Source organism: Perca fluviatilis, chromosome 9, assembly GCF_010015445.1.
Source record: "Perca fluviatilis chromosome 9, GENO_Pfluv_1.0, whole genome shotgun sequence".
In the NCBI taxonomy this organism is placed as follows: Eukaryota; Metazoa; Chordata; class Actinopteri; order Perciformes; family Percidae; genus Perca; species Perca fluviatilis.
The window spans coordinates 15,173,962-15,195,586 of NC_053120.1; the positions used below are offsets into that span (position 1 = coordinate 15,173,962).

The window sequence follows — 21,625 nt, forward strand, 5'->3', positions numbered from 1 at the left end:
AGTAACAATATAAAAGGGAGGCGGTCAAAGAGATGTGACAGTCGAGAAGATGGAGGAGAGAATATTTCTCATCATACTGTATATAATGAGGGAATATGTTCACCCGGAGAGATACGTACCTCCGTAAAGACCCTGAGGCAGCTGTCATCGTGAGAGACGCTAATAAAATCATACAATCTAAAATAAAGTTGTTGAACCTCACAGTAAATTGGCCAGCCATGATGATGATGCATATTGTGAACAGAATATTGATTTTGCGAGTTATTTATTTAGTTGATTTCTGTTACATTTGTAAACTTTAAATGAATTCAGATCAAAATGTATTATAGGTCTTGTGTCAAACAATATATTTTCACCCTTTGGAGACAGGCAGACTATCTGTGCAGTAGCCTACATCAGTATTATGACAGGTCCAGGCCACTCATACACTTTATTTCTAACTACAGAAAGAGAAAATTCTAATTATGGGAATGCAGCAATCTTTCTTACACAGCCTAATTGCTATATTTTGTTTGTAGAAATTGTTCTTGCATGAAGTTCATTGCCGTTGATACAAAGAACAAGATCACACTTACAAATTAAATATCACAAACTTCTGATTTTATTCTGAATTATACCATTTTGTCTATTATAAATTTTGTAAAAACCATTATGAGAAAGTTATTTGACATAACCACTAGGAGTGGCTGAACTCAAAATCCTTCATCTGAGGTTGCTCTTTAAGATTTGACATAAAACAATAAATGGTTATTTAAATGTGAATGATGACTTTATTAATATTGTTTGAAAGACATATTTCAAAAGCTCAGAAATGAATGTTTTAGTCTATCTTTGGCCCTGTGTGTTGTGGTGTATTGTCCTGGAAATACAGTTCAGCATACTGCAGGATGTGGTCGACCGCACTAAGCAGAAGCACATCAGTGCTCGCATCCAGGTCCAGCTCTGACGAGTAGTTCTTCACCGGGACGATGTAGGAGGTCGACATACCTAACAAAGCTCCAACTTTACTCATCTATAAACACACAAAGACCTGACGTTAAGATTTTCACACCATCAGTAATCACTTCCTTCAGCTGGTTAACAACAATGTCAAATTGGGTGACATTAGGACAGAAAAAAATATCTTAAGCCGTTTGTTTTTTTTCATTTCTCACAGAAGTACTTTTAGTTTGAAAATAATCCTGAGAAGAATCCCAAAATAAAAAGGATCTGATGGCTTGTAATTCCTCTTTTTGAAAATGTAAGCAAGTCTAGACACATTTCATAGTTACAGACTGTAATTTGTTGTGACCTTACACCCCCAAACTAACTTTAATCTATTCAAATTGAAGGTCATAATAATTTGTCCAATTGTCATATGAATTGGGTATCCAAGCCTTTCTTGGATTTTAATCTGGTAATGTGAACCTAAATAAGCAAAAATAATAAGCACCAAAGTCAATTTTTCCATTTGTCCAACAAAACTGTGGTCACACTTCCTCTCCTGTAGTCTGCATGGTGACAGTGAATTTCAGCTAATTTTATTCCCACCACCAAGAAAATTCCAATAGTTTTAGTGATTTCTCTCGGTTACTGATTCACTTGTACCATCTTGGTGAAGCTGGTCAAGGAGGAGCCCACCATGACCCGGTTGGTGACTCTTCCATTGAATACCGACTTGACTGAACTGACGAAGCTGGACTTTCCAGAACCGACCGGGCCCAGGAGGAGAACCCGAGCCTGAGTCACCTCGTGACAGATCGGCGCTGATGGTCTTCATCAGGCTCGTCTTTTGCCTGGGTTAGAATTTTGTTGATAGTGTTGAAAATAAGGTTTTCTTTTCACTTTAAATGAGAAGGAATATATTTATTTGACTGCTATGAATTTAAATAATTACAAATTTGACTCAATTGAAGTTCACAGCTTTACTCACTCTTCTGTCCACTCCATGTCTCTCCATTGAGATTCCAACTTTGGTTGAGCTGCTGAGGAGGTTAAAGTTAGAGTTAAGTTAAGTTTAAGAGTAATGAATATTGTGCATTTGCTATGTTTCACCTCTTCTGAAGAGTAAATGCATAAAAATAAAGCTCACTATTAAATTACTTTGTTATTTCAATTTTTTTTTTATTCTGTAGATAAGTGGCAAAACACAGTCATGTCACACCCAGATATTTGCAGGAGCTACAGTGGAGTCTATTAGCACAAAAACATTCTGATGAGACAGGTTGGTTGAGAGATGTGTCCAGCAAATGTCAAAGCAGGCATAATCAAAGTAATGATTTTGTAACATGTAAGAAATCAATTGCCAGTGTTATCATTTTTTGTAATTGAACCATCAAGTGTTCAAGCAGGCATTTACTGTTTGGGAAACTGGAACACAATTGTGTATCCCATTTCCAAACTGGGCCTACAAATTATTTTTTACAAGCATCCAAACAAAGGAGAAAACTGATAAAGTACATTTTCAGTGGCAGTGCTGATCATTGACAGTTTAGTAGCTTACCTGGGAATGCAAACAAAGGTTTGATCTCTCTTCTCTCTGTTGAACTGACATCTGTAAAGTAGCTGTAAAGATTGGGGGATATTAAGTTTATTGGCACAAAATATTCTGCAAGTCTCTTAGACCAGAGTCACAGGTTGGTTCAGGGACCTGTCTAGAGACTGTCAGAAAACAGGCATCATCCAAGTAATTATTATTATTATTATTTAAAAAATGTAGGAAATCAATGGACAGTTCTGTAATTCTTTGGAATTGTATCATCTGGTTGAAGTTACAGTTTTTCTTCTTTGTTTGAATACATTGCTGGTAACTGTATTAACATTGCTGCTATGCAGTGATGCAATGCTTTAGCTGCATTTTCTCAACTTTTAATGATTTCAACTTCTCACACAAAGTTTGCACAACATTTAACAGAAGTGTAGACACTGAATACAGACACTAGAGATTCCTTTGCTCACAATATTCAAGCTTTTTCTTACTAGCTTACCCGGGAATGTAAACAAAGGTTTGTTCTCCATTCTCTCTGTTGAACTGACGTCTGTAAGTGTGCTCAGAGCATCTTTGGCACCCGCTGCCATGCTGACAGCAGGTTTGGCTGACGTAGATGGAGCGGAGGGGATGGGTGGGGTAAATGTAAAGCTGCCGCCGAAGCTGATGGGGAAAACAGACGGACACTTTTCAGACCTTTCTATGTCTGTTCCATTCTTTTTATACTTTTAATGATTTATTTGGAATTAGTATAACACAATGCCACACAAGTCTCCTAAAAGGTACATGCTAGAGTACACATTAACCTTAGTTTTACATTTTCAGTTTTGAAATGTTTTTAACTGTCTCTGGTGTCGGCATTATAGTTGTCAGGGCTTGGGATTTTCTGGCATTTGTTATTTTTACAGATGGAAATAAATGGCTTCCACAGAGCCAGAAAATCCATCATAGTAATCATGCAGTCAGCACATTAAAGTAGATAACTCTATAGTACAGTATATGCTCTAAAGTCTCCATTACATAGCACAATTCATCCCTAAATAAACGCCTAGCATAACATTAATAAGCAAGATTAGGGTGCAATTTTCCCACATCATTGCCAAACCGTCCTAAGGCCATTTGCACAGCTGCGCCAACACCTTCTTTGTCAGGTTAACACAACACACTTTTTAATTAATACTTTACGCAATGAGAACAGCTTGTAGATCACTAAATCTTCCCTGTGTCCATGGTGGACTGTTGGCTGTGTTTCTCAGTGCTAACACATTAGTAAAAACTGCATGGATTGATACGAGCCAACTACTACTGTAGTATCTTGAAAGTGGGAACTTAAATCCGGTCTAAAGCTAAATAGTAAAAGATCTTGAATGATATAAAGTTAAATTTGGCAGTTTTCTTTAAGTTTTCTGTAAATTCAGCCTTGACAAATTAATGTCTCATTTACAGGATATTTACTTGGAACTGCTAGCTAAAAAGTTCAAACTTAATTCACAAGCTTTATTGATTTTGAAAGAATATATATATATATAAAAAGTACACTTTCTACTTATGTTGCTGGTTGCCAGTATAAGTGTGAGGACCACAGCCAGTGATATACAAGTATTATTTTGCCGTCTGTGTACTAAGTTGACAAATATAATTGGCCAAAAGGTCTGTTTAGCTTTAACATGCATGCTAATGCTGTGTTAGCAGGCAGAAAGCTGCAGTGTAGATGCCAGAATGTGCTGCTTTATTCTCCCCTCTGGTTGTCACTGTAATCAGCCTTTGGACTCTGACCAAGCCCATGTGTACTTGTTTGTGTGTGAGTGTGTTTTTGGATGTGTGTGTGTGCACGTGTGTGTTCTGCAATGTAACCAAGTGGTTCAAGTTGAAATGGTTCCTTCTTCACGTGGCTGCCTTTTTGTTGATGACTGAAGCCGTTGGCTGATGAGAGAAAAGCCATCTGACAGTTGGAAAAAGTCTGAGAGAGTCAGCTGTGCCATAAGAGCCCCCCTCTTCTCCGTCCCCAGTGGTCTTCCTCCGGTGCTCCAACGACCCGAACCAACCATGTCATCTGATCCTATTGACAGATCTGCTGAATATCATTTTCAGCAGCCTGTTTGACACATTTCCACCAGGAGCCTCCCAGTACGACCACTGAGCAGCTCGACTGGAGGAAATGCATCAATATCATGGAAAAGTAGAAAAAGGAAGCTGACTATCATTGATTCCAGGTGTGTGTTTTGCATTTCCAGGACATTCCTTCTTCACTATCGTGCATCATTCTTGTTGGTCACACCTGTGACAGTTACAAAGTCGTACAACCAGTTTAATGTCAACTGTGGCCAAGTTGGAGAGAGCTCCTCGTCTTTTATGTGCACTAACACAACATCAATATTTTAAACACTATTTCAGGATGTGCGTTTGTTTAAAAGTTATCCTGAGCACAGAGCATAATTATTTTTTAACTGATGATTATTGTTGCTGAGAGGACAGCCGCACATTTAATATACACTCTAATTCACTTCATTTCAATAGACAAAGCAGGCGCGACCAGTCTGATTTGAGGTGTGATGTTTGTTGTGTAGTTTACAGTTTGCTGTAACACCACAGTCCTGTTACACAGAGAGGGACTGCTCCTCAGCTGGTCCGACTCTAACACTGTTTGCTGTACAGTAACTGTCTGACCTGCATTAATAAATTTCAGTTTTTCTGTTCATGCACTTTGAAATTTTATTGAACAACAAAATACTGACCGATTATTAATTTTAGGAATGATAAAGGATCTACAGTACATAGGAAGTTTCAAAGTTCTACATGACACCCTGTCCTTATTGTCACTGACTCAACAATAACAATAAACATGATTCTATCTGCTAATACAAACCTCTGAGAAACTTGAAAAAACGTATTCCCAAAGCCTGATGAAACAAAAAAAATGAAAAACTTCGACAGCAGTTTGGTATTAGCATGGTTGGTGTCCAAGGAGCACATACTGTACAGAGTATAAACTTTGTACCAGGATGCATAATGTTAAGCAGTTACTGCAAAATCTGGGCCACATACACTACCTGTTACAGTATATTGATGCTTTCCTTCAATAATGGCTCATTTTCCATAGATAAAAAAATAAAATTATTTGTATTGTATCAAATGTATTATTTACATTTGAAATAGTTTTGGCCCGAAAAAATTATAAAATGATTAAAATCCCAATCAAGCTTATGTGGCAGGAGAACTTTTAAACAGTATTGTAAAATTGAAGTATTGTTGTGTTATGCTTTACATTATTAGAAAGTCTCAGTTTCAGTTAAATCAGATTTGGTACATACAAAATCAACTGTATAATATTTCTATAATCATGGAGTAATGTGGAAGGCAAAAACCAATAATTAGGTTAAGGCCCCAAGTCTAAATCAACTCCAATATTACCAATACAATTGATTCAGGTAACTAAAAATGAGCTATACACTGTTTGCATCTGGTTTAAACTGTTGACCGACTGTTATGAATATGGAACATGATAATAGCTAATTTAGGCATTTATCTATTATCTGGTGATACTACAAGGCTAGAAATGGGGTAGCCATCTTTGACCTGACATCAACCCGACAACATCTGCTGTGCTAATCCTTACTATTCTTTGGTTTCAATGTTGCTTTTTCTGTCACTGAGCTCATCGAAGTAACTATCAGCGGCGCGAAGCATCTGGATGACAGCGGTGAGTAGCAGGATGTCACAATTCAGGTCCAACTCAAACTCTTTGCTGTAGTTCTTCACCGGAACAACACAGGACATCGGCACACCGAGCCGAGCGCTGACCTCCTGCATCTGGATCACAAGAGATTCAGATGAGCCATTTTATTCTTTTTTTGACACCAAAAGACAAAGAATTGCATTAATTAAAAAAGGTTAATTGTGTAACATTTTTGTATTTCAGTAGGTTATTATCCATTGCAATTCAATGACAACATACAGTATACCTAAGCCTTTACTGTACACAAGATAAGAGACAACTTAAGTTAAATGAAATTTAGATTTCATGTTGCTGTATGGCTTATGTCATTCCATCAAGGTCACTAAATATCAAAAATTCAAACAAGCTTTTTTGCATTTTCTTTTTCAGAATAAAATCCTACAATTTAAAGTTGATCTCACCATCTCCTCGATGTAGCAGCTCTTATAAATGTTCCTAACGTCCTGTGAGACAAAAGTGCAGGCTTCATCCACTTTAGTCAGCAGGATCAGCTGAGGAATCCCTGGAAACAAAAAAAAATAAATAAACTGTCTCCATCTCTAAAATTCTGTGCATCTACTGTACTGTAGTGCAGTATAGTTACTATGCTACTATTCCATTCAAATTTCTATTCATTTTATTTTAGCTTCAATTGTTTTGTGATAGGTGTTCTGATCTGTTGTAGAATGTTCTATACATGAGCATTAGTATGAACTGCAGTACTATGTTAGCAGTCCTTGCATGTTTTAATGGTTTGTGAATATCAAACATTGGTATCAAAATATGTGTATTGACCATACACTGTATACATGAATTTGAGTGTTTTTTTTTGTAGAGTTAATGACTTTTATCAGATAACATTTTAATCCATGAGGTCTGAGGATTAAGTACGTTAGATTAATTTTCACTAACCCATCGAGTTGACCTTTCTGCGGATAGCTTCCAGCTTCAGCTCCAGTTTTGTGGGCATGATGGAGACCTTGCAGGCGTCAGTGACATAGACCACACAGTGGATCTCATCCTTGAGCTCTGGAGACTTGCGATAGCCGCTGGCCTCCGGATGCAGAGGAGCAGAAGGATTGAACTGAGCCATACAGGTGAAAGAAAAGGACCAAATGATTGCATTGTCATGTGTATGTTTATTATCCTGCTGAATGTAACAAAATGCTCTACCTGATAACTGTCTGGCAGATGGCCTTTGAGGATGCTGATGATGTCATCAATGTCAAGCCCAGCCCCCGTGTTTTCCTCCAATCCCATGGTATCACAAAAGATGATTGGCAGAGGTTTTCCTCCTCGTCCAGCTTTCACCGAGTAGGTGCGAAACTGTCAGGTAAGGAGTTAAGGTAAGTAATGGAGTTTATCATACAAAATGTAGATGGTGAAAATTAGTCATGACGCAAATTGTAATTTGTAGAATTAACAACAAAAGACTCACTCTGCCTTTTTTTTTTAAACTTGCATAAGTAGGACTGCCAACGCATACACAAAGAGAGCTGCTGTCAATCACTTAGTAAGTGCAGCTATTAACTTTTTCATTAGCAGTCAAGACCACACTTGTGATACTTTATGGTCGTGAAACAGGCTGAGCAGAAAACACTACCTACTTAAAAAGTAGGTAGTGTTTTCTGCTCAGCCTGTCACTGCTCAACATATACTGTTAACTTGTTATGCCAGACCTAAAGACCTGCCTCAAAAAGTCTGCAGCCATGCTAGTGGCTTTGTGAGGCTGTACTTAGGCACAGTGGTGCTTTGAGCCAATTGATAGATAAAAAGCACAGCTAAAGCTGATGAGAATGTCAGTTGTTGTGCTGGTTTTTATTACTTATAATTTATTAAAAATGTATTCTGACTTGATGAAGGCACAAGAGTCAAGGGACCACCAGTAGTATTACAATGGTAGTAATGGTGTATTAGTGTTGCTTATTTTTGGCTGAATAGGGGTTAAAAAACAGATACATTTTACAATGCTATGAACTGTAAAGAGGTTGATGGAGCACGAGCTGAAACTAACCTTTGTGGTGAGGCTGGTGGTAGAGCTGCCAGCGATGGCCTGGTTGCTGACGTGGCCTCTGAATACAGAGTTGATAGAATTGAAAAAGCTGGACTTTCCAGCTCCAACTGGTCCAATGAGCAGAACCCGAACCTGGGACACAGAGCTGATCATGGGGCAATAGAGCTTAATACCGTCCATCAACTCTGTTCTCTTCCTGACGAAACAAGAGCAGTTTTAAAACACCAAATTATAGTTATTTAGTCATTATTATTTAATTAGTATTTTTGAAAAGTATGACATGGTGCAATATACTGTAACATATTAAAGAGAGGTACAGTAATAGCATTATATGATGGAAGGGGTGCCCCATCCAGCTTACTCAGTTTCCCAGACCATCGGCCTCCATGGCTTCTCAAATTCTGGGATCTCTGTTAAAGAGAGAAAAAAATGCTTTTACAAAACAATACCTAATTTTCTTCAAATATCATCCAGCCATTCAATTTTAAATCTGTTAAATTGTACACATTTTGAAGTCTTTTGAAGTTATGAAATTAAGTGATCATGTAATTAAATCTAAAACAAAGAATCCCTTAGACAAGCTCATTTTTAACTTTTGTTTGTAAGCTAAAACCACTCCCTTGTTCGTTTCCTTCCTTTGCCCAACATAATAAATTGAGATTTCAGACACTTATAGTTCATAATTTTTGCACTACTGGTTGTTATTATTAGTCAGTGAGAGGTGAAAAGAAACTAGAGCTATCTGCTATTTAACTAGAGCTAGCCTGTTCAGACCGGGTGTCATATATCCACATAAATATAAATATATATATATATATATATATATATATATATATATATATATATATATAAATATATACAAATAAATGTATCCAGGTTTACATTTACAGAAAAGTCTGGTTTCCGGTACCCAAATAGATGGCGTAGATGTATATTGTGTTTGTTCTGGCAGCACTTCAACAAAAGTGCATTATTCATTTATTAAAAATGGGAAACAAAATGCTTTTGTTTATAGGTTCAGAGCTCAATCAGGCTTGCCTTGTGCTTGATGTAAGATACAATCTGTTTGAAACATGTTTTTTTTGTTGTTGAGAAAACTCACCCTCAACTTCATAGACTTCACACTCAGCCAGGTTGAGGTCATTGCCATGCATTTCTGCAGCATTTAAGTTGTAATAATTTCCTGGATTGGTATAGACTACTGCTCGGCTTGCATTGACAAGAACAAATGTTTCTCCAAAATATGGACCACAGTTAGCCATCATTCTCACTGCGTTAGCAGGAATAGTGACCGGATACTTGATGAGCTTTTCTCCACTGAAGGTGAAAAGAAAGGCCTGGTCATCGTGGACATACTGTCCAGACTGACTGAAAGGTTGTTTGGTGTAGCCTCCAAACACATAACCAGAGGCGTTGTAGCCCACAGACACTGTGGGACAGCGGTTGTCACATCGTTGGTGAAAGGCTGCACCGGTGAAACCATGGATGCTGGCCTTGTACAGCAGCTGGAGTTTGACTCTTCCCAGCTGGGAGCAGATAGTTTTCTGCTGGCTATTGGTTAACATGGAGTTCATAGTGGACAGCTGGTCTGCTGAAGTTCCTGAATGGGGCGTCTGGAGCCTTTTAAGTGTCTGAACACAGAACAAAAACAGTTGCATTAAAGATAAATGCTGTTTTGGGTTTTAGCAGTGTATCTAATTTCGAATTAATTGACCCAAGGGGTAAAGTGATATTATCTCTGTCTTATGTACAAAATTCTCCATGGACTGGCTCCTCATGTATTGAGCCAGTTTGTAAACGCAGTACCAAATGCTTACAGATCCACAAGGAGTGCAGCAAGAGGTGACTGCATTGTTCCGTTGAGGAAAAGTGCATTCGGCCAAACAGCTTTTGCAGTCAGGGCTGCTCGTGAATGGAACCTCATTCCAACTCACATTAGGAATTTTAAAACTTATGTTTCTTTTAAATTTAACTTAAAGAAGTGGCTAACAGGTAATCAGGACTGTCAACATTACATGTAGTTACAAAATCTTACTGCTATCTTACTAATCTTGCTATCTGCTGTCTTTCCTGTCCTGCCTGTTGTGTCACTTGTGCTATGCCTATGAGGTTGTTGGACTGACAGTGTGGCTTGTGTGTGTTGGTGTTGATGTTGATATTGACCAACTGTTTTTGTTTATATGCTTGATCATTTCTTTTTACATTTATAGTCAATTCTACTTGTATTGGACTAAACTTCTATGTACTATTATAATCCTTTTATCTTTTTAGGTGTGACATTGTACGATCTGTCCAGGGACAGCAGATGTAAAACAGCCTTTTGGCTAATTCTGGCACACTGTACATTTTTTATGTATTATTAGTGTGCACTGTCCCTGTTAAATAAACCTTAAATAAATAAATAAGTGGATCCAACTAGTATAATTCAGGTTCCAAGTTAAGACAATAAACAGCAATAAACATTGTATAAATAATAATAATAATAATGATTGCAGTAATTATTATTGCTAGTATTGTCTCAGTCTTCTATAGCCTACTGAGAACATGTTCTGTTGACACTGAGCGGTGTGATTTAACTCTTCAGAGGCCATATTTTAGTACTTTTGTTTTGCTCATAACAAAACCTAGGCTAGGTAAAATTCAGTTGACAAAATACGCACGTGTCTACAGAGTATTCCAATAAAAAATTTATAATTGTATTGGCATAATTTAGCTTAGGCTACATTTAGTTTGAACGCGCCCACATTAAACAGATCAGACTCCAGATTAAATTGATTAGTCGTCAGTTATATTGGCTACACAACAATTAACCAGCGCCTGTGCGCAAAATCTAATTGGCATCAGTTGTAAAATATTGGTAAGTTGAAATAGCCTACATCACAGCTGTTTTGGTCGGCAACAACTTCATAATTAAATCTGGCAAAAGTATGATAAATAATAATGCATCTTTACCTCTTTCTTTGAAAAAAGGCAGGGAAAACCAAAACGCAGCTGAATCACTTTACAGGAGGATGAAGGTGCGCTGCGCATCTGCAGCTGATGCAGGAGGCAGGCCTGAATAAAACCGGAACTACTAGGGTGTTGCCTTCAAAATAAGATTGTGTAAAAAATCCTACAAAAAAGGTTTTCTATCTGATTTTTACTTCCTTCATCAAAATTACTATAAAAAAGTGTTCAAGCGTGTATCACTTTGAATTAAATGTTTACTTTAAGTCCAAATCTTCACAAAAATCACTTTATTTTGAAGGTGATTATTGGAAGTTAAAGACACATTTTAGCTGTCTTGACTGACAACTTTTAAGTTTCGTTTTCCCATTAACCCGACATGATGGCTACAGCATCACATCGTTACTTCAGTGTAAAAGAATACACTATGTTAAATGCAATGTGCTCAGTCCATAAGTTATTTTTAAGTTTACTGGTCCTCAGCTGGTCCGACTCGAACACTGTTTGCTGTACAAAACTGTCTGACCTGCAATAAGTTTCAGTTTTTCTATCCATTCATTCTAAATATAATTCATTTATTTAGGAATAGGAAGATTTTCTAAGTTTCTAAATTCCCCACCACCTAAAGTCTGGTCAGCAAGAGCTTTTATTGTCACCGAGTGTGTTAACAAAGAACAAACTTAATACATAGCATGCAACGTAACAATAAACGTGATTAATTACTTTTTTTGCCAATGCAAACATCTGAGAAACTAGGAAGTTATTTCCTGACAAAAAACATCAAATACTAATAAGTAAGTTAGAAAACCCCAACTGAAAAATTATAAAAACAAGTCCAATTGAAAGGTATGTGCAGTGCAAATTATATTGCCTACCCATTGTATGGACTCACTGAGCAACAGTATACAACATACAAAATAAAATGTATTTCTGTGACAAAATTTGTAATTTATAAACTTGGATGCAACTTAATTTGTGTAAATACATGTAAGGTATGTCAAAACACCAAAACCCAGAGTGTATAACTGAAACTGAATTAAACCCAAGTGGTCTATTTCAATTATCCATGACTGACTATTTGAACTGTTGATTTTGCATTGCATTGAATTTGCATTGAACAGCACAGTGTGTGCACCTACTGCAGCAGTCAAAACTTGCAAGGAGTGCTGAAACAACATATAACGTAACACCAAAACTAAAAATACGGAATGAAAGTAGGAATATATACAGTGAAAGTTTGAATATATAGAAAGACAGTGAAAAAATAGAAGACATATTGAATATATAGAATAAAATCTGATGTCATCAAGGCACTGACCCCATCTTGCGTTTTCAATGTGATTTATCCATACGGATGTTGCTGCAAGAAGTGGGAGTCAGAACGAAATCTAGTATCAGCAATCCTTATTAATAAAGAGAGAATTAACACGCTGCTGAATGCAATATATTCACGGTTTCATCGTGGGAGACTGGGAGAATGTAGTGAACTTAACAGGCCAGGCAGTTCTGTTCAGTTCACTGCTGGTCTTTCACAATGAAACAGTGAATACATTTCTTCATTAGTCTAATGGTTCTGAACACAGTTACCAGTATTATTTTGGCCTGTATATGCATTTACCAAGTTGTTAATGATTAATTCATTAGGATTGCATCCAACTTCTTGCAGCAACATTCAGAAGAATTATTTACATCGAAAACACATGCTGGCACCAGTGTCTTGATGACGTCAGTTTCAATCCACATATTCTGAATGTCATTGAAATAATCTGATGTGTTGGCTTGTCAAACTTGTTAACTTGTAATGAAATGTCCCACTAAATGAGCCAACAATGTAACAATATATAATATAATAATAACAACGTCATTTCTTTAGACCTCTAATGAAAAAAATTCAAATCACCCTTTATTATGTAATAATAATTTTCAAATATAAATTATTTAAAACCAAATGAGAAAGAAAATGGATATTGTGCAGCTAAGAGACAATCAAATTAAGGATCAGCTCACTGAGTTTCTGGAGCCACAAACTGGAGGTGCTGCACAGTTCCAGGAAATACTAGAGGCACTACATCTCCCATCATTCCAAGGGGTGCTTGGAAAACTCAGAGGAGGAAGTGCACAGTGAACTAGCATTAGGCAGGATCACCTGCCGGTAAATGGATGGATGCATGGATAGATCATTTTGAGAGACATTTCATTCCAGTTGGACAGGATATAAACATCTGCTGCACTAATACTTCCTATTCTTTGACTTCAATGTTGCTGAATTGGTCACTGATCTCATCAAAGTAATTATCTGCGAAGCGAAGCATCTGGATGATGGCGCTGAGCAGCAGGATGTCACAGTTCGGGTCCAACTCCAAATCCTCGCTGTAGTTCTTCACCGGAACAACACAGGATAGGGGCACACCGAGCCGGGCGCTGACCTCCTGCATCTGGATCATAAAAAGTTTTTTTTCTAAAGACCACAATGATTTTTGTATAGTAGTCAGATTAAATATTTATGCGTCTGGGTCCTTCATCACCATGTCGGGGTTCTTATTCGCAAAAATAACTGTCTCGCTCTACATTATCCCTTACTGGTTACCTGCCATCTCACTCATGTATTATTGCTCAAGTACTACAATACATGAGTCCTTAAGGTATGATTTCCCACAATTTAGGCATTTAAGAAGAAAATCTCAAATCAGTGTTTATACCTCTTCAATCCAGTACAAAAAACACAAATTGTTTTCTTATTCTATAAACTCTTAAAATCCTCACAATTTCCTTTATGTAGCCACTCTTGTAAATGTTCCTCACGTCCTCTGTCACCAAAGGGCAGGCTTCATCTACTTTAGTGACCAGGACCAGCTGAGGAATCCCTGAAAACACCAGAGCAGAAACAACATTTCCAAAAAATATCAGGCTGTCAAAATGTTGAGGTAACACTTCTAAAATACTTTAAAAATATTTGTGTTGCAATTATAACAACCATTCTATGGTTGATAGACAATTCTAAATAACAGATGTCTTTAACTAACATTAACATTAACAGTTTCAAATCACTAAAATCACTCATTTACTCATTCATTATTCCGTGGTGTCACTTTTGAAGCAGTTAGGTTAAGGAAGATCATGGGTGGGCTTATAAAAAGTAAGTTTCGGTGACACACAGGACAAGAACGGGAAGGTTGGGTTTAGGAAAAGTGACACGCAGGACACGATCCCCGATCTCCGGGGTGAAAGTCATGTTATTTGACCCATCCACCACCCCAATCACCAAAACAGAATTTTGGGCTTTCATACTACTCACTATCGTTGTCGCTCTTAATACTACGTCGTCTTCAAGCGCTACATAGCTGCTGCTCTGTCCGGTGAGTTCTACACACACACTGAAGGGTGCTTTTTGCGTCGTATCTGACGCTGACAGACACTGCCCATGCGTCCATATTTTACGAGTTCAGAGTGAGAAAGGGTTGATATGCTATAGACACTGCTGTTCTTGCCCTATTGTGAAAATGTTTGAGGACACTATATTGTGCATACATTTCCCACTTTAGCAGTTGCTATAAGAAGTTGAAACCTTCATGAGTTTTACAAAGTTAAAGGATTACTTTTTGAGAACAGAACAAACTACAGCTCAAGTGGAAAAACTAGAAGCGCGAGCATGCAGTTGGGTAGCAGAAATAGTGCATTTACTACTTGTAAGCTAGTAGTTCGGTGTTGATAAATGATACAGTAAATATACAACTTCACTACCAGCAGTTCCAGCGGCTGTAAACCACTGTCTTGGTGGTGCGGGGGGGGACTGCTTAGAAAGCAAGGGGGTGCTTTAAAAAAAAAAACTATTAAAAAATCTTGACATTATTTAAATTAGGTAGTCACCCTATGGGGTATTTGAGTGTGCATCTACAATATTCTTCATTATAATGAAATGGGACTACATTTTACTGACCCATTAAGTTGACCTTTCTGCGGATAGCATTCAGCTTCTCCTCCAGCTTTGTGGGCACGATGGAGACCTTTGGCAGGCGTCAGTGATATAGTTAGATATATAGATATATAGATATAGTTGATAGAATTAAAGAAGCTGGACTTTCCAGCTCCAACTGGTCCAATGAGCAGAACCCGAGCCTGGGACACAGAGCTGACTGTGGGTTTGTACGTCTTAATAGTCTCCATCAGCTCCTTCTTCTTCCTGTAGGAACAAGAAAACATTATAGCTGCTGCGCAGCATTGAGCTGGACATTCTTAGAAGGTAGAAGAAGAAAGAGGAGGAAGACAAATGAGAAATACTGGAGGGTCCATCAGCAGAATTGTGCGGACCAAAAGTTATCAAATAAAATAACTTTGAAATCATGCATCTTATCAACACAACACCAGAGGCGGCGTCAGTCGATTTTGCCGGGGCTACAGCCCCGAATGTTTATATATAGCCCCGGATCTCTCGCTTTCTCTTTTTTTTTTAACAAAAATAAGTATAATAGGATAAAAAAGGCCCAGAATGGCACATGCAAATTAAGAAGAAAAGTATTTTCCAATACACTCGCAGTGCGGGGTCCGACCATGTTGTATTTGTTGCCATCACCCAGCAACCGTCTCTATAGCTGCTTTCTGACCGGAGGGATTTTTGCAGTTCCTAGAACATAAAATTTCTAGAACCCTTTTTTTCTCGGGTTCCGACTTGACCAATTTAAGTTCCTCTGGCTGCAGTTCCTGTAACCCTTTCAGCTCCTACTTCAGGGCAGAGTCTTTTCGCTGTTCCCTTTTCCGCATAGGAACCTAGGTCAACGAGGGTCGAGTTTCCGGTACAGACGGACCAACAACAGGACAATTTTAACAATTTTTGCCATCATCTTCAACACTAAATTTGCTTCTGACAACATTTTAGGCGAGAAATTAACTGTTTAGATTTCGAATATAGGCAGCCTTGCTCAAATTGATGCCGAACTGACAATTTGCTTCCAAAGTTTTCAGAGTTGAGAAGCACCATGAAGTGAGGCGACAGCCAGCAGGCTTCGCCCCGCCGCTAGCTCGTCGCTTGGACAGTCCTGCTCAGAGACCCGGCTGTAGCTGTGCGAGGTCTCTCAGACCGGTCTCGTAAATAAGAGGCTTTTATTTCGCCGTTGACGGTTCATTTGTTTAAATATCACAACACATGTCCATCATAAGATTAAGGAGAACCTGTGGTTAACTGTCTGTTCGGAGTTAAACTCCACAAGCGCTGCGCCTCGCGGGCTTGACAACCTCACTGGCCGCGTCACACACACACACACACACACACACACACACACACACACACACACACACACACACACACACACACACACACACACACACACACACACACACAAACGAGAGAAAGATACCTCGTTTCCTTCGTGAGACTTGTTTAAATTATGACAAATATGCTATATATATTTAGCCTGGATGCCAGCGCGAATTTAGCCCCGCCCACAAAAATTCGGGGGTCGGGAAGTTCATATTCTGACTAGAATCTGAGTATGACCACGTCAGGCTAATATATATTAGATTTAGTATTTAGTTCATACTATTTTTGGTGTATTTGTTTTCTGATTTTAACGCTATACTGACCGTTGCCGTGCTTGCATCACTCCCTTACCCCTCCTAGTTCCTATGGCCACTTGGCCAGTGCGAATGCAAATGGAAAACGGTTTTGGGGGAGAGTAGTTAGTAGATCTGCTTAGAAGTGGACTTTTCCTATAATTACGTTCCTGTAACTACTTGGTCGGAAAGCAGCTTATGTGAGGAAAATTAACACAAAGTTGTATACCAATGATGTAGTTTGAAATTCCTGTGGCGCAGACCCGTGTGTCCACTCTCGCTGTAAAAAGCTGCGCAGCTTCAGGTTTATGGATGCGCTGTCGACATGCTGCGGCAGATGTGACGTGTTTATGCTCTGTGTATTTCTGCAGTAGTTCCACCTCCGACGTAGAGCAGCATACAGCCACTTCCCTAAACTTTGTCTCATTCAGAGACCAGAGACAAAAACGGGGCTCTGTGTCTGTTAGAAGGTCTGAGAGATACTGTATCAGCAGAGAAACAACAGACTATGGTGCAGGTAGATTATTTTCTGAAATATAGTGACTTTATTCTTGTAATAGCCATATTTTTTCAAAATATCATGACTCCTCAAAATCTCAGAGAACACAGATGGGATGAGTTATATTTTGATTGTGCACAAAGTTTTGGACATGAGCAGAAATCTTGCTCAAACACATCTGAAATATTACAGTCCAGGGGTTTATTAATAAATTACAATGAATAATGTATCATTGAGGTGAATAATTGTCATATGCAAATTTAAGGAGGTTACTTCCTCAACAAAAGACGAGGGAAGAGTAAATGATGCTAGGCTACATGTGTGCTGACTCAGAAATAATTAGAAAAGTCGATCCAAAGGAAAATAAATAGTTGAAAGCAATATAGAATGCCTGAGAGCCTTACTGCAATATATTCCATTATGTTTTTATATTTGGATTGTAATCTACAGTACAGGCCAAGTTTGGACACACCTTCTCATGCGTTTTTGAGAATGCGTGATGAATTCAATGATGGAGGTTGCGCGCAGATGACCTGGCCTCCACAGTCACCGGACCTGAACCCAATCGAGATGGTTTGGGGTGAGCTGGACCGCAGAGTGAAGGCAAAAGGACCAACAAGTGCTAAGCATCTCTGGGAACTCCTTCAAGACTGTTGGAAAACCATTTCAGGTGACTACCTCTTGAAGCTCACCAAGAGAATGCCAAGAGTGTGCAAAGCAGTAATCAGAGCAAAGGGTGGCTACTTTGAAAAAACTAGAATATAAGACATTTTAACGTTTTCAGTTATTTCACACCTTTTTGTTAAGTACATAATTCCACATGTGTTCATTCATAGTTTTGATGCCTTCAGTGAGAATCTACAATGTAAATAGTCATGAAAATAAAGGAAACGCATTGAATGAGAAGGTGTGTCCAAACTTTTGGCCTGTACTCTATGTTTCCCTTTACATAAAGATATTTCCAGCATATTGATTCAGAAAAAGGTAGAAATAGGTGCATAAAAATTCATTAGAATGCAGGAAATGAAGTGTTTAATGCTCAAAATTTTCTCTGAGAGGACCCCCAGAATCCCACCATCATAAGTCACCAGAATTTTCAATGTTTTAAACTTAGCGACAACCATCGGGACTAGTCTGGCATAGGACTGGACCTATATGCAAAGTTTTTAGAGCTGCCTGGCCCCTAATAAATAACTTTTTCATCTCATGAAAAGTTGTTTATTACTTTCTTGGTAGCGGTCATGGTTTTGGGTAAATTTATGAGGATTTGTCAAGAATTGTACAATTAAAAACAGTATAGCACAGGAAGCATGGTAAACAAATTGACTTCATAGTTTGCATAGACACTGAGTCCATTATAATCTGAAATAGCTGGTATGTCCAGACAAACCATAGACTGTTAATATTAATGGACAATGCATCCGGTTCGGGCGGTGCTGCAAATGCGGAAGTGCCTTAAACCTGCATTCCATCTGAATTCCAGCAGGGGGAACACGGTGCGGTTGCAAAAGGAGTTTGGTTTCTGTAGAAGTTTTATGAGAAAGTGACCCACTTCTCACTTGATTGATTACCTCAGTAAACATTTTCATAATGAGTTTATGGTCTCAATCGCTAGTTTTGTTTTCTGCAACACAGAATGATGTTCATTTTATGAATTATGGTCTTGTTGATTTTTAAATTGGCGATAAAGCAGGGGGTGTTTTAGGGTGTGGCTATGATGTGATTGCCAGTGAAAGTGTGTAACGTAACGTCTCCCTCACTCCTCCTTCTCGTCTAAAGTTGTCACATCCGCAACCAGGATGGCTGCGCCCGTAACAGCAAACTCGACGTCTCATAGCAGATCTCCACAAACCAATGGGTGACGCCACACATGCTCTGTCCACTAATTTACAGTCTGAGTCAAACATAGCGGCATTGCATTCCACCGCACTTGAACACATTCAATATTACATTTAAATGATTAAAACACTGCTATTTTTCCAGATTGTCAATTTGTCACACTGTATGGTATATTGTACTGTAGCATGTTAAAAGCATTATGTGCAGGATGGTAGCTTACTCAGATTCCCAGGTGATAGTTCTCCATGGACGCTCAAGTTCGGTGGTTTCTGTTAAAAGCAAAAACAACTTTTATAAAACAATGATCTTATCAAATTTGACAAAAAAATATATATATATATATATATATTACCCTCCTACATGTATTTAACTGTACCTTTTTCTTTAACAACACATGGTATCATCAATATCACAACATATTTTATGATATTAATAATAATCTTTTTGTCTGCTGTTTGGGTTGACACACACAGATGAAACATTGTATTAACATTTCTTGACGAGAAGTCCAACAATATTACCTGTAGTATTAAAGGCAAAGAACGAAGAGTGACAACCACATACAGTATGAAACCTCCACATCACCTGTAGGCCTACACAGGGAGGGGGGACCTCAGTGGTTCCCGTGACATATTTCATGGATATACCTTATTATAGTCAACGCATAACAATATTAAAAAAATAAATACATTTAAAAAAAATAATGTCCTGAATATTGCAACAGAGATGCAATTTCCTCTCATTTTTAGGAACTTTTCTCTGTATTATATATAGTTTTTTAATTTTTAACTCAACTTTGGTTTTAACCGCGTAGTTTTCTAATGCAGGACGATTAACAGAGAGGGAAGGCTCTGTGAATATAGCTTGTGTTCATTACCCTTATTCTGTTTATATCTTATAGGCAAAATGTCATATTTAATGTATTAAATCATAAAATGTCCATGATGTCAGATATTTTATAATTAACCATTTTTGTTTTAAAACAAAACCCAAAACATACAGCTCACAACATGAACACATCCCCTCGACCGATATAGATATATATAGATAGATATATATATATATATATATATATATATATATATATATATATATATAAAATGTATAATAAACTTACCCTCGACTTCATAGTCTTCACACTCAGACAGCTGGTCTGTTGAAGTACATCTGACTGCTGTCATCAGATGTTGAGAAATACTTTTCACTAAATTAAAGTTTTAAGCCCCCACAAAAAATGTCATTTTTAATGTATTAAATCATAAAATGTCCATGATGTCATCAGATTTTATAATTAACCGTTTTTATTTTTGTTTTAAAACAAAACCCAAAACATACAGCTACACATGAACACATCCCTTCGGCCCGATATAGATATAGATAGAGATATATATATATATATATATATATATATATATATATATATATATATATATATATATATATAGATAGATAGATAGATAGATAGATAGATAGATAAAATTTATAATAAACTTACCCTCAAATTCATAGTCTTCACACTCAGACAGCTGGTCTGCTGGAAGTACATCTGACTGCTGCCATCAGATGTTGAGAAATACTTTTCACTAAATTAAAGTTTTAAGCCCCCACAAAAATGTCATATTTAATGTATTAAATCATAAAATGTCCATGATGTCATCAGATTTTATAATTAACCATTTTTGTTTTAAAACAAAACCCAAAACATACAGCTCACAACATGAACACATCCCCTCGACCCCTGAACCCAGTCATCACCAGTTAAAAACATTGAGACAAGATTAAATAATAACCATAATATTCAACTGTAATAATATAATAATAAGTTTATTTATAATGCACTTTTCATCAAAATATCTCAAAGTGCTACAGGTTAGAAACAAAAAAAAAGATGAGCAGTTTAAAATACAAAAAAGAATATTATATATAAAATTTATAATATTTATAGTAAACTTACCCTTGACTTCATAGTCTTCACACTCAGTCAGATTGATGTCATTGCCATGCATTTCTGCAGCATTCTGGCTATTGGTTAACATGGAGTTCATAGTGGACAGCTGGTCTGCTGAAGTATGTAAAGGAGGCTGAATGAACCTTTGACGTTTACTCACTTTGGTCTCTAAATAAAAAAGAAACACAGATGCATTAGAAATGGAGGATATCTAGACTAATTTAGCTTGGTTAATCCCTCTGGATTTTGAAGACCAATAAAACCATTGATGCAATCATCTTGAAACTACATTACACACAAAAAAGAACCATTTTGATTTGAACCATTCAACAGCATGATAAACTATACTTGAAATTAAAAACTAAGTTTACATACCGTATTCTATTCCTGAACTGGGTGGATCAGATGAAAGATTACTATACTGTATACTGTACACAGGCCTATAATTACTAGGATTGATAAAGCCCCACTTTAGCTGCTGTCAGATGTTGAGAAATACTTTTCACTAAATTAAAGTTTTAAGCCCCCATGTGTGGAAAAATTGTTGTTTTAATAGATGAACATTCTTAATCTTCTTTCGATTTAACTCTAAAATACTTGAATTAAAGCTTCAACATTGAATAACAATGTATAAAATAAAATTGTGTTTT

The 21,625-nt window shown here is 37.4% G+C and overlaps 2 protein-coding genes across 14 annotated transcripts; both read right to left on the minus strand.

The window, feature by feature from the left end:
- Window positions 1–578: 578 nt before the first annotated feature.
- On the minus strand, window positions 579–21,139 carry LOC120565364 (interferon-induced protein 44-like). Of its 11 annotated transcripts, XM_039811135.1 has the most exons (13): window positions 11,149–11,338; window positions 9,299–9,827; window positions 8,558–8,606; window positions 8,197–8,392; window positions 7,356–7,508; window positions 7,095–7,266; window positions 6,605–6,705; window positions 6,084–6,277; window positions 2,998–3,130; window positions 2,483–2,501; window positions 1,913–1,964; window positions 1,588–1,775; window positions 898–1,012 (listed from the first exon to the last, which is right to left on the minus strand). In XM_039811135.1, exons 1-13 carry the CDS (start codon window positions 11,224–11,226, stop codon window positions 1,005–1,007), a joined length of 1,872 nt encoding a protein of 623 aa, XP_039667069.1. In that variant the 5' UTR covers window positions 11,227–11,338; the 3' UTR covers window positions 898–1,004. The 11 variants fall into 11 exon arrangements, with proteins under 11 accessions (XP_039667076.1, XP_039667068.1, XP_039667079.1 ...); XM_039811141.1 differs by lacking the exon at window positions 1,588–1,775 and having other exon boundaries at window positions 881–1,012; window positions 2,483–2,544; window positions 2,967–3,130; window positions 11,149–11,331; XM_039811144.1 differs by lacking the exon at window positions 1,588–1,775 and having other exon boundaries at window positions 881–1,012; window positions 11,149–11,329.
- Window positions 11,771–21,074, minus strand: LOC120565369 (interferon-induced protein 44-like). 3 transcript variants are annotated; one of them, XM_039811154.1, is made up of 7 exons: window positions 20,982–21,074; window positions 20,523–20,580; window positions 20,145–20,201; window positions 19,248–19,296; window positions 15,080–15,322; window positions 13,906–14,006; window positions 11,771–13,577 (listed from the first exon to the last, which is right to left on the minus strand). In XM_039811154.1, the coding sequence occupies exons 1-6, from the start codon at window positions 20,991–20,993 to the stop codon at window positions 13,979–13,981; spliced, it is 447 nt and encodes a 148-aa protein (XP_039667088.1). In that variant the 5' UTR covers window positions 20,994–21,074; the 3' UTR covers window positions 11,771–13,577; window positions 13,906–13,978. The 3 variants fall into 3 exon arrangements, with proteins under 3 accessions (XP_039667088.1, XP_039667090.1, XP_039667091.1); XM_039811156.1 differs by lacking the exon at window positions 20,523–20,580 and having other exon boundaries at window positions 20,982–21,055; XM_039811157.1 differs by lacking the exons at window positions 20,145–20,201; window positions 20,523–20,580 and having other exon boundaries at window positions 20,982–21,055.
- Window positions 21,140–21,625: the final 486 nt, after the last annotated feature.